Below are 13009 nucleotides of genomic sequence, written 5' to 3'. Positions count from 1 at the left end.
GCCAAAGTCGTCGAACAGGTCCCCTCAAACCGGGGTAATGGAGCCTCGAGGGAAGGGAGGAAACTCAATTGAGACACCAGCCGACGGCAGCTGAACGACGCCTCGAAGCCTAGAACGGGCCTCTGCAGAAGCGGCTTTCAGCCTCTCAATAGTGGCTGATCGTCCCAGCCAACATCAGCGATTGTAGTGGAGGCCGACACCACAGCTGGGCGTCGATCCGAGTCAGGCTAACCATCGTAGGCCGTTGGCTCAATCTCCTCTTTACGAGAGGGCTGACCTTGTCGACAGATTGTGAATGGTGCAGCTCTCTCTTGGCTGCAGGCTAAAGGAGCGCCACTGCACATCTCTAACGCCATCATGCCCAATATCCTTGAACAAGACTTTTCAGCTATTATTAAACCCCGAGGGAGAGGAAGCATTTGGGGGCTCCGCCTCCTCTGTTGTGCTGCAGTTTCGTCCGCTTTGATCCGCTGAAGAAGCAGCTTGTTTTGTTCCCCTCTCATGCACCGAGTGTTTCTCAACGCTCAGCGGCAGACGACCTTTTCACATCAACAACCCATCGATCCTTTGACCGTCAGCAAGCTGTGCGACTATGGCTGAGATTCAAGCTACAGGGGTCGCAGTCGCGCCCGCGTTTGATGTGGCTGGCCCGGCTGTGACTGCTCCTGCGACGCTTCATCAACGCGATCTCTTCGGCCGCCAAAACAACTACGATTCCTGCGGCTACTACTCTCTTTTAAACAGCGGTATGGGCTTTTGCTACTTATCATGCCGAGCTTCCCATGAACTAACACAGTTGCATAGGGTGGGCTACCTGGCAATGCGGCGAAGAGGGCGCCTGGACCACGACCTGCAAGACCATCGGCTCGCACTTTGGCTGCTTTCAGAACATCTACACGACATGTTACCCCAGGGCATCTAGCTGTGATAGTACCAACCAGCGTGCCCTTTGCTGGTTCGTCTGATTGATGGCCAAATGACTGCAATGAGTCGGCTAACGAGTGACTTTAGCACCGAGGATATCAACTTTCCGTATTGCGCGACAGGCATCAAACCCCTCGAAGACGGCGACGGCGACGAACTATCCATATACCTCTGCGGCAAGACCGAACAACAGGTTCCCTTCTACGAGTCAACCGTTGTCAAGGTCACGACGGGTAGTACGACCGAGGAGCAGACACTTACCAGTATCGATACCACCAGGGGCGTCGTAATTGTCACCAAGACGGCTGAGCCCTCTCCTGAACCGGATAAATCCAGCACTCCAGTCGGGGCCATCGTTGGAGGCGTTGTCGGCGGCGTCGCACTGATCGCCATCTTGGGATTGGCCTTTTGGTTCCTTCGACGCAAGAAGCCGCAAAACAGCAAACAGGTTGCGACGGCGCCTGCGGCTCCTGCACCTGCACATGGATTTCCTCCCCAGCAACAGCAACAGCAAATGGGCTACCAACAAGGCGTGCCTCCTCCGGTCGTCTACGACTACAATAACAACAACTACGCCGGCTATCCAGTTCAGGGCTCCCCGCCTCCTCCCAGCGATCCTCGATACAGCCAAATGCCCGTGGGCGGCATGAGTCCTCCACCTCAGAGCCCTCCCATCGAGCCTTACAAGACGGTCGCGTCACCCGTTTCTGAACTGCCCGTGACTTCTTCCCCCCACGACAACACGCCCGTGTCTGAGCTGCCCGCCGACATGGGGAATGTAAGTCACACCACGCCAAGGTAAAACGACCAAGAGGGGAAAAGAAATGAGAGTAGGAAAACACCAGAAATGCGGAGAAAGAGATATGAGGCTGGATAAGGCTGTCAACCTAATGGAGAACTCGGTCGGGATAGAGGCTTAATCGGCTGGATGGCTAACACGAGCACATAATGAACTTCGTAGTTGCCGGTCATATCGTCATTATGAGCGAATGCCTGGATTTAAATATTCCCTTCTTTTTCATTCAATCTTCTGTCACTTTAGAGCACCTCTGCTTTGGGGATTGCCCTTCTCGACTTGCCCTCTGGTCGAAATGTGAAGATTCACCAATTGCGCAAATTCCTTGCCGCATATTCGGTATTTATTGGTAAAAACTTTGAGTAAGAGCTTCTTCTTCTCTCACCTGAGCTGCTCGTGCGCCCGTTCCATCTGGTACCCCCGTTGTGTTCGCCAATGGTGGCTGGCTGATGTGATTAAACATGCTTTGCTTTCAGCCTCAAACCGTCCGCTCTCGTGGCAACTTCCGCTTGGAGGGCTTCCTGAATGTTTCAACGGTTACTCATTTTGGGGACTAGTGATCCTGGAATTCTTATCAACTCAATCTTTCACTACGGTGCCAATTCCGAGTTCATCAGAAGAAGCAAATGCGCATTATGAGCGGCAAGGGAAATTATTATTCTTGGGGTTTGGGTAAGCTTACTTTGTGGCTGGGCTTGGGAGAGTCTAGACCACGTTCAACCAAGACAGTCGGTAAGGCGTAAATGTCTGCATGATCCGGCTGACCAGTTCCTGCGCTTATATTGGCTGCCATGCACAATAAGCTTACCTGACAAGTTCGCATCGAGGCATGCTAACGGCTGAGCCCCAACTCCAGAGAAACAATATTCATTAGAGATACGACTGCATTTTTCGACTATTTTAAGACAACAAAGCTGACAAAGGGGGCTTATTCTGTATGTTAAATGGAGACTATTTACCTATCTTCTGAAACGTTGCATGCCTCCCTCTATGTTAGCAGCAATCGCCAATCTCGCTCGGTCAACGTATAACTTTAATATTAGAACAATAGAAACTAAAACAAGCCTCTATCCATTGAGTTGGGGAAAAGGGTGCTAAGCCGCTTTGGGCCATTGGGCAATTTCCTGTACGTAGAAAAGGGTCGGAGGCCAAGATGCCTCCAACCATCATCATCATCTTCGTCACGGCCAAAGAGAAAGGAGCAGCTTTTGGGCTCTTTCTCTGACTAAATCTTTGTTGCTATCAATTGATCAATTACCCTTACTATTTTATATTATGTTTACCTCACCGAGAAGTGAGTGAGATCCCTCTTTGAAAGTCCCCGAGAAAAAGTCGAAGAACGTTCAGCTCTGGGCTGTGGTTGGTGTGTTCTGTTTCTCCAACAAACCATGTGTTTGGATTTATTATATATTAAAGTCAGGTCTCTTCCTATAAAGCGTGTTTAACTTTTCTAACCCCCTGTGACTTATGTTATAAGCCTTATTATTTTACTATTAGGTTTTTATAGCTATAAAAGCTTAATTTTATCTCAGGTTTATAATATTTTATAACATTAAGTATTAATATTATTATATATCTTTATAAACATTTTTTAGTTATTATTTTATTACTTTATATTACTTAAAATAAAAATTAATATATTTTAATTAATATCTTAGTAATTTTAATAGTAAAGGCTTTATATTGAAAGCTTAAGGTCTTAATAGGCTAAAATTAATAAGGTTGATTTATATAATTATTAATAGCTTTAATAGTATATTAAAATTATTATAGCCTAAAGAATCTTATAAATATATAACCAGAGATTAACCTATTATATTAACTAATTACCACGGGATTATAATAGATTATACTAAGATACTATAATCTAGCTATAGTCTAAGAAAGACTTATACCTAGATTATAGCCTATAGCCTATAATCTATTATAATCTAGCCCTAAGACCTTAATATATAAAACATGTTTACTTATACATTCTTATATATTAGCTACCTTGGCTATTAATATAACTTAGTTATACTTAATACTCATAAGTACATTACTAGACGTGACTTATATCTTATTTAAGATAACGCTAATATCCCCTCTACTAATATAAACCTAGCACGACCGGTTTATCCCTTAGGAACCTTCACGATCGTCACAGGAGTTATTAGATCGAGGTGAATTAATCTAGACACGCCAGCTACCTCGGCTGCATCTGAGAGAGGAATTAGAACCGAGAACGTGGAAGGTTTGAGCGATTAGATGACCACGTCAACGTCGGACAGATGGTTGACAAACTAGTCATCGAATCCATCCACATTCGCGACAACAACCTTGGTTCCGCCGTGTTGGAGTTCAGGTTTGTGAGGTTCCTTAAGGCGCGATGGGCACAGTTTAGTCAAGATTTGAAACGTGCTCGGAGTTAGGGTGAGACACTAATAAATGTCGGATTTGATAGCCCCTATAGTTGTAGCACTGATCCTGGCCTAGAACTAGGTATTCCCCAGTCGATTGATGAGGCAACCAAACTTTGAAGTCATTTTTAATGCCTATATCATAGTCTCCAGGTCTCGGCCCTTTATTTAGCATATATGTCAGCCAGATACTGCATATCCGTCAGGGCCCTAGATCTATTAGTTAATCTCTCCTCTGAACGTCATAAAGCTCTTACTCACAGATTCCTTGTCTCTCCGTTTCCTGGATAGTGGGCTGATGATAAGAGGTTGAAACGGCTGTGATAGGGTCAGATATGAGCGTGGAGAGGGAGAGCGAATTTTAACCCACATTGAGGAGAGAATATTTCGGTCTTCCCAATCTTCTTGAGGCTCCGACTTTGGTACGTGCCGGTGGTATTCGTCAATGAACTTCTTTCCCATCTTGAATCTTGCAAGCCTCCATTTGCCGATGTCGCCTAGTAGGGCGTCAATCTTTTGGCGGTGATAACAAAACGGCCTTTCTCACACTTGTTGTGCCCCCAGAACGATCCTGAGTCGAAAACTACCGGCTTTCCTGTCGTGGAACCTGTCCATTGTGTTTAAAGATGATGTATGCCAACCATTTATACAATTCTGTGAATAGCTTTACATCGATCTGCGGCTACTACCTTCCTGTGCATATCAAGGATGACGGCAGACCTTTAAGAGTCCAGAGTCGCAATTTCCGTCAAAATGAAAGTCATCCTTAAAAGGGATATGCTGGCGCATAAAACAAGCTTTGCCGTCGTCCCGTACCGAAATCTCGTTATGCGCAAGAAAAACGATGTCATAGATATCAATTGAAACCTCCTTCGCGGTGCTTTCTCTTTTGACGACGAGCCTGTAAGATCTAGACCTTACTGATCGAGACCGAAACCGGCGTGGGCGTGATATATGAGTGTCAACGTCATTTTGATAAGAGATGTAAATAACGACGAGCTAAGCTCTTATCCGCTGCTGGGAGTAGTGCTAGATTGAGAACAGCGCGTCCTGATAGGCATCTATGCAGAAATAGTTCTCGGCCTTCATTTTGACGGAAATTTCGACTCTGGACCTAAAGGTTTTGAAAGTTTGCAGAGAAGAAGGGCTTAGTTATCACTATCGTTGCAAAGGTTAGAGCATGTTCCCGAAATCGATCGTGCGTTCTATTCACCTGGCGAGCTGAAAAAGCTGGTACCTTTGGGAAGATAGACAAGGGTCATCGAAGCAGTCTCTGTAGCTACGCTTGGATGTTTGATATTATTTCCTACTCTCTTAGCCGTATCAGCCACATGGTACATCGACTGGAGGCTGAGGAAGGCCGCAGTTAAAGGTATCATAGTAACGAGCGGAAACCTGTCGCAATGGCTTCTGATTTCTATAAGACTCACTCTGCGGTCGATGATTTCCTGCTTTGTCTACTAAGCAAAAGCTGGATCGAAAAGACAGAGGGGCTAGAAAAGTAGCTGCTACAGTGCCGTACACGATCAGCTTCTCCGGTCCACAATCGCCGATTTAATGTCGTGCCATACCTGCGACTCCCTGTAAGGCCTAATCTACCTCTTGTGGGGAGCACCGAAGAGTTGCAGGGGTACACTAAACATGTACGGGACTGTATAAGAGCATTTGCATTTTCTCCTGAAGCAGTTACTGAGTATAGATGACGATCATGGGTTTCCCTCCCTGTCGCGGGATCTTGGACAATTGCGATTATTTAGTAGTGCCAAGTGAAATAGCTCCTCAGGTGTCGTCGCAGATGGCTGTGGCCTCGACATCGCCTCTTTTTCTTACATCGTCAGGGCGTTCACGGAGTGGTTCCCGAAGCTAGATATTCCCTCTCCGCGTGTATTTAGGAGACCCGCGAAGCAAGAACTTGTTGCTTAGGTGAAAGGGAAGAAAAAGAGTCCTTTGTAGTTAGACATGTGTGATCTCGACAGTGGTTTTCGGGATCTTATGAAGCCGTGCCTTGGATAATGGATGCTCTCCATCCAAGTGTAACAAACTGTGGGACACAATAGACTACAATGCCATACCGCAAAAAGTAGAAGATACCTTCTAACAGGTACCGAGGCAATCGGTCATTTATGCTGCTTCACACAAACATACCTATCACCGACCCGAGAGGGAGTGTTGAACTCGTGGCGCCTAACCTCCTGATCTATAGCTAGGTCGTCCCTACTTCGCCAAGTTAAACCCACTGTTCCAGGAAAGCCATGGTGGAGAGGCTCCTTTGCGTATTGCGTTCAGGCGACTTTTTTTTTCTTTTCGGGGGTTGGCTGGATATGGTCTATAAAGTGGTTATCCAGGCGACTAAAAGAAAAGAAATAGTGCAACCCCAATTACCTGCGACAACCCAAGCTGAAGTGAAAGAACTTCATCTAGGTTACGGTGTTTTTCGGGATTGGGATTTAATGCTAGCACATGTTAATAATTAAACTCTTTGTTATTGTGAGCGATGACTTTTGGAGACTCAACTTCGTGAGGATGCATCACGCATGGGTGCCATCATACCTGACAAGTATTGGTTTAACCTCGGACGTGGAACCTGCATGGAACCCGCGCGAGGCTTCGCGGGACCAACTAACTACTACGTAACTAGAAAAACCGTTTTTGTTTTCCAGCCGGCTAACGTTAGTCTGAGCCTGACTTGGGCGGCTCGAGCTAACGTTGGGCTAGCTTGAGCTTCGCTTCGAGAAGACGCCCGAAGCTGACTCGCGGGGTGGGCGGCTTGGCCCCCGTAGCAGCGTTTGAAGTTGGTGCACCTCCTATAATTGCTCTAGTGGTGATCATGACTCAATCTTTTGCTAGGTGGCGCAGCGGTCAAGGTGCCTGCAGCGATAACTGCCGTTACAGCGCCGGTGCAGCATGAGACACGCGCACGCTATTGACTCGGTGGAGTACTAACTAGTCAGTGACCCGTTAAGCTACCTACGGATCGTCGAGTTGAGCCTCTAGCAAGGTGCCCTGGCAACATAGGGGAGGCGGATGAGGTGACGGATAGAGACCTGTTCGTCCACTGTCTGTGTGTATCTGCACGTTTGATGTGAACTGCCGGCTTGGCGCTACTCTTCTGGAACGTTGCACCAGTAAACTCTCGAGGTATCTTGTAACACTCCTCGGAGGAAGCGACCTAGTTAAACGGCTCCGACAGTTGGCCATCTTTCTAAACCGATACCACCTCGGGAAACTCGGCGTCCCAGAAAATTCCGCTGACAATGCTACGTACTCTGTCCATTCATACTACCGACCTGGCCTAGCCAAGTTGAGCCACTAAGGTAGCCTAGCGAATCTACGGAGTACAGTACTACCTACTACCTACCGTTGGGCCCTTCATTCATACTGGGGCTCCAGAGTCCCCTGACTGGGGTAGGGGTCCCGCATCACGGAGCGGCCATCATACACCGGAACCGGCCTAGTAGCCCGCGGGGATTGACATTTTGTGTCCATTTATTTTTCTTTTGGTCTCCATTATTGAACTTGGAACCACCCTTGACTGGATCTATCCGCGCATAAACGTCTCAGATTGCGCCCTCCTCTAAAACGAGATGCTACCAAGTCCCGGTAGATCATTGCTACATGCGAAAGACCTAGTTTGGTCCACAATGGGTGGGTGGATGTTGGCCGGAAAGTCAAGATGAACTAGCCAGGTCCAATGCACCTCTGTTATTATTGTGATGACTGAGCCAGAAGACAGACAGCACATCTGTTACAGTTCTACTGCTTAAAGATCAACTGCATAAACACACTGCGCAAGTTTAACGTGTCCCTGGGGTTTTGTTTCTTTCTTTCTTTCTCGCCTTTCTTTTTTCTATCGTTTTTCCACCAGCCGTCTGTCTGTGCCTTCTCGTCGAAACAAATATGCCGGGCTTTTTGGTGCCGGACCACTACCAGGTGGTCTCGCCCGGCCTCAATGACTTATTGGTCGCCAGCATCATCTGGGGCTTTACGCTCGCGACGGGCATGTTCTCTGGCCACAAGGCCGTCAAGCAGACATATGCGCAATGGAAGCGCTCAGGACGCGCCAAGCCATATGTCATCATGGTTTGGGCTGAGTGGCTTGTTTCGATCATCATTAGTGTGCTGTCGTGGTGTTTCCTGCGAGGGTTTATCGAGCCAAGGTGAGTACCGAAACTCTATCAATCCCTCTAAATCTGACAGCTGACGATGCAAAATGTGATCAGCTTCTGGATCTACTTCACTTTCTGTAGGACCAACCCCCCGCGCAGATCTATCCATCTATCGAATGAAGAAAGCTGATTGTGACATGGGCAGTGGCTCTCTGGGTCGTTCAAATTCAATGCATCTGCGGCATCATCATCAACCGAATATCGCTCCTCATGGTGGACCGTCGGGACGGAGCAAAGATTCGCTGGGCGACCGCCATCCTACTTGGCCTCATCAACATCAGCGTCTTTGTCATCTGGATCCCCGCGCAGCTGCAGATCTCGTCGACATGGATCAACGTTAACCACATCTACGACCGCATCGAAAAGGGCCTGTTCCTCATCATTGACGCCGCTCTGCACTCCTACTTCATGTACCTGATCCGCGTCAAGCTGATCGCCAACGGTTTGGACAAGTACAAGCCACTGCTGCGCTTCAACTTTGCCATGATTGCAGTCTCGATGAGTCTCGATGTAAGGCTTCAGCTGTCACTAGGTTGTGAAAGGATCAAGCTAATACCGTGGCGTCAAGGTTATCCTGATTGGCAGCATGTCGATTGGCAATGGCTTCATGTAAGTACCAAATCCCTCCGATTCCTTCCCTGTTCCACCACTAACGGAAATGATGCAGTTACGTCCAGTTCCACCCACTGGTCTACATGCTCAAGCTGCATATTGAGCTCAACATTTCTTCTCTCATCGTCAAGGTCGTCCGCGCGACCGGCGACAACAGCTCGTACCAGAACGACTACTACAACCAGGGCACTGAGCTGCAGTCCAAGCCCATGGGCGGCGGCACAAATGGAAACGCAGTCTCCAACAAGGGTCGATCGGGTACAAATACCGGCCCGTTGTTCACGAGCACAAACGAAGCACGCATCGACACAGACGGAGATGGCCTGAGCAGGGTAAACATGTCCCGGGGTATCACCAAGATAACCCAGACGCAGGTGACGGTGTCGTCACGACAACCCGAGGACGACGACGGGAGCTCGCAGTCGTCGACAAGGCAGCTGAAGGGAGCCGGGAACATGTACCGCGATCCATTCCCGTGAAACAACGTGTAACGACAATCTTTGGCTCGGGAACGGGAATATTGGCTGGACTCGGGAAATTAGACCACAAAGCAAATGCATTATAATCATCATCATTATTATGAGAAGCGCATAAAATTATAGACATAATTTCTCTCTAATTCTGAGACCAGGCCCGGCCAACTACTTAGAATGCCCAATTCAGATCGCCGAACTTCTTCAGCCACCAGAAAAACCCAGTCAGAAATCTGTTACGCCAGGCCTGCAACGTGGCCGTCACATTGCTGCCTTGGTTCGCGCGGAAAAGGCCTCGGCCTGAACTCTCGCCCAAAGGCTTTACATGTGGTACCAGGCACAACGAGAGACGGTCCGCGACTAAAGCAATCCAGAACGTAGAGATCAGCGCTGTTGGTTACTGCTCCGGTGGGGTTTGTCTGTGTCATCCATGAGCGCCAATAATTTCGCCCAAGTGGCTCTCCAGGACCCCCGAATGGGCCCCGGAATGGGCCTCCGTACCCCCGGTCCCACGGAGCACACGCAAGTACGAGTCGTCGTCGCAAGGGCCTCTCTGCTGGATCCAAGCCCAACCAGCCACTCGCTCCGCAGACCATCTGTAAAACGCTGAGCGATGCTACCCCAAAGCTCCGGCTTCTCCTCAGAGGAACCATGTTCGCCCCCTGAAAGAGTAAGGGAGAGTGTTACAGGCAGGAGAACGGGACCGGAGGTCAGACCAGGAATGGATACTCGCACGACCGGAGCTTGGCGACCTAGACGACGCATGCAAGGGGGAGAGACAAGGCAGATGCATATAACTTTACAAGAGCCTCGTGAGGGGAGACAAGAAAATACCACACAATCCCCAAGGAATACTCAACTCTGAAATCCTGATCTACATATCTACATAGGAGAGCCGCGTATTAGCCATGGGTTTCTACACTAAGCTTGTCGAGAACATCGACGAGGTCGACGTCATCATCGCCGGAGGTAATCCTCGTCTCTTACCCCAATTACGATCCCTGAGTAAGCTGACCCTTCCACAGGTGGCACGGCAGCTTGCGTCGTAGCTGGTCGTCTAGCAGAGGCGGATCCTAGCCTGTCCATTCTCCTTATCGAGGGAGGTCCGGATAACAAGGATGTTGCCAACATTCAGCATCCCGTCTTCTTCCTGGACCATCTCCTACCCACTTCCAAGACAACTATCTTCTATAAGGGAAATAAGTCTGAGAAGCTCGCCGGACGAGAATGCATTGTTCCCTCAGGTGGTACGCTCGGCGGTGGCTCATCTATTAACTTTATGATGTACACTCGGGCGCAACGCGAGGACTTTGATTCATGGAAGACACCCGGATGGTCAGCCGATGAGATCCTGCCTTTCCTCAAGAAGGTGCGCCATTAATTATTCATGACCAAGATGACCCTTCATACTGATACTTCTTTCCTAGCTTGAGACATATCATGGCCGAGGCGACCCCTCTGTGCATGGTCATGACGGCCCAGTCCACATCAGTGACGGTACATTCCGCTCTACCGGTTCCGAGAGCGACTTCATCAAGGCTGCATCTCAAGTCGGCTGGCCTGAGATCCAGGACTTGCAGTCGCTAGACCACAACGACGGTTACGAGCGCTGGCTTCGCTCTGTCTCGAAGGAGGGCAGGCGGCAAGATACTGCCACCGTCTATGTCCACGATAAGCTCATGGACACCAAGTACCCCAACCTGCATGTGGTAGTTGAGGCCAAGGTCGTCCGAGTGCTTCTTGATGATGATAAACGCGCTGTTGGTGTCGAGTATATATCTAACCCTGCCTTCCAGGCTGAGGTTGGCCCTACTCAACATCCTAAGTTGACCATTAAGGCCCGCAAGCTTGTCGTTGTGTCGTGTGGTGCCTGTGGCACGCCACCCTTACTTGAGCGATCTGGTCTTGGCGACACTAGGATTCTTGAGAGGGCTGGTGTTCCTGTCAAGGTTGACTTGCCCGGCGTTGGCCACGAGTACCAGGATCATCAGTTGATCTTGTATCCTTACAAGACCAATCTCCAGCCCCACGAGACCATTGATAGAGTTCTTCGACACCCTGAGAAGCGCCAGGAGCTCATCGACTTAAAGGACAAGGTCCTAGGCTGGAACTCGATTGATGTCTCCTCTAAGCTCCGACCCACAGATGCTGAGGTTGCAGCTTTGGGTCCTGACTTCCAAAAGGCATGGGACAAGGACTTTAAGAACACTCCTAATAAGCCGATTATGCTGATGGGTCTTGTTTCTTGGTGAGTTGTCTGATAGAAATCATAAATGCAAAGCTAACCAGAAAACAGCTTCTTGGGTGACCCCTCTAGTGTGCCAGAGGAGCAGTACGTTACCGTAGGAAACTACACAGCGTACCCCTACTCCCGAGGTCACATGCATATTACAGGGCCGAATGTTGATGACCCCTTGGACTTTGACGTCGGTTACCTCAACGATGAGAACGACATTGATCTCAAGAAGCAGGTCTGGGCTTATAAGAAGTCCCGAGAGATTATGCGCCGCACTGAAATGTACCGTGGTGAAATCGCCCCCGGCCACCCGGCCTTCCCCGAAGGCTCCCCAGCTGCCTGTGTGGACCTTAAGCAGCAGTCGTCGCTCTCTAACGTTAAGGACGTTGAGTATTCTGCCGAGGACGATAAGGCTATTGAACAATGGGTGCGTGAGAACGTTGGAACTACATGGCACTCCATTGCCACCTGCCGGATGGCTCCCCGTGACGAGTTCGGTGTTGTTGATGAACGTCTGAATGTCTGGGGCACAAGGGGTCTCAAGCTTGCTGACTTGAGTATTGCCCCGGCCAACGTCGGTGCCAACACAAATAACACAGCTATTGTGATTGGTGAGAAGGCGGCGGATATCATCATTAAGGATCTGGGACTTGGACAGTAGACCATTATGAGTAGCAAGCGCTGTCCACATAACATTTAAAATTTCATAGGAGTGGTCAGGCCAAGCACGGCGTGCTTGCTGGCAACATATCCAGGAATAAATGGGAATCCTCGGTAGGATGAAGTCGATCCGATATTGACGATGCTGGTGTCTGGCTTCTTTGCCGTGGCGTCTTCTGCATTGACGACACGCATAAACTCTGTGGTGACGTTCCAAGTGCCGCCCAGGTTGATATCCAGGACCTGCTTGAAAATTGCGTCGTTTTCCACAGTCGCGGGGTGCTGCCTCACAATACCCGCACAGTTGACGAGGCCGTGGAGCTTGGGTGTCCTTTCAGCGATGGAGTTGAATGCCTTGGTAACATCCTTGCGCTTGATGACATCGACGGACGGATAAAACCAGACCTTGCCTTCCTTCGCACCCAAGTCCTGAAAGCTGTCGGACCAGTCGATGACATGAACAGAGGCTTACATCTGAACAAGCTTGCGGACGATGGCAAGCCCAATACCAGAGGCACCATCCGTGACGACAAAGGGTTTTCCAAGCATGCTCATGGTAGCGGGTTGAAGACGGAAATCGGCTTGGTGAAGTGTGTTGTGTCTGTTTGACCGTTCAAGGGAGGACGGTGGAGTTGATTAGATCTGGCTTGAAGTCAAAACCTATTATAGGAGGGGTTTATGTACTTTACGATCTTCTGGCTCAGTTATCCCATCAAGGGCCGGGCTTCAACTATGACAAAGAA

General features: G+C 49.1%; 4 protein-coding genes across 4 annotated transcripts; 3 read left to right on the top strand and 1 right to left on the bottom strand.

The window, feature by feature from the left end:
• Window positions 1-592: 592 nt before the first annotated feature.
• MRS44_015594 (uncharacterized protein) lies at window positions 593-2086 on the top strand (the record flags this gene model as incomplete). Its single annotated transcript, XM_046276804.2, has 4 exons — window positions 593-746; window positions 805-955; window positions 1012-1702; window positions 1967-2086. The coding sequence occupies 4 exons, from the start codon at window positions 593-595 to the stop codon at window positions 2084-2086; spliced, it is 1116 nt and encodes a 371-aa protein (XP_046130263.2).
• Window positions 2087-8016: 5930 nt separating this feature from the next.
• On the top strand, window positions 8017-9376 carry MRS44_015593 (uncharacterized protein; the record flags this gene model as incomplete). The annotated part of the gene is made up of 5 exons (XM_046272878.2): window positions 8017-8276; window positions 8340-8362; window positions 8431-8795; window positions 8854-8894; window positions 8953-9376. 5 exons carry the CDS (start codon window positions 8017-8019, stop codon window positions 9374-9376), a joined length of 1113 nt encoding a protein of 370 aa, XP_046130266.1.
• A 902-nt stretch (window positions 9377-10278) lies between these two features.
• MRS44_015592 (uncharacterized protein) lies at window positions 10279-12267 on the top strand (the record flags this gene model as incomplete). Its single annotated transcript, XM_046282152.2, has 4 exons — window positions 10279-10339; window positions 10396-10739; window positions 10798-11618; window positions 11667-12267. 4 exons carry the CDS (start codon window positions 10279-10281, stop codon window positions 12265-12267), a joined length of 1827 nt encoding a protein of 608 aa, XP_046130267.2.
• A 35-nt stretch (window positions 12268-12302) lies between these two features.
• MRS44_015591 (uncharacterized protein) lies at window positions 12303-12821 on the bottom strand (the record flags this gene model as incomplete). Its single annotated transcript, XM_065619269.1, has 2 exons — window positions 12303-12695; window positions 12759-12821. 2 exons carry the CDS (start codon window positions 12819-12821, stop codon window positions 12303-12305), a joined length of 456 nt encoding a protein of 151 aa, XP_065475341.1.
• Window positions 12822-13009: the final 188 nt, after the last annotated feature.

Source organism: Fusarium solani (assembly GCF_023522795.1).
Source record: "Fusarium solani strain SB1 chromosome Unknown bctg00000011, whole genome shotgun sequence".
Classification (NCBI taxonomy): domain Eukaryota; kingdom Fungi; phylum Ascomycota; class Sordariomycetes; order Hypocreales; family Nectriaceae; genus Fusarium; species Fusarium solani.
Note: the sequence above shows the minus strand (reverse complement) of the source record. Positions and strands in the feature narration are given on the sequence as shown.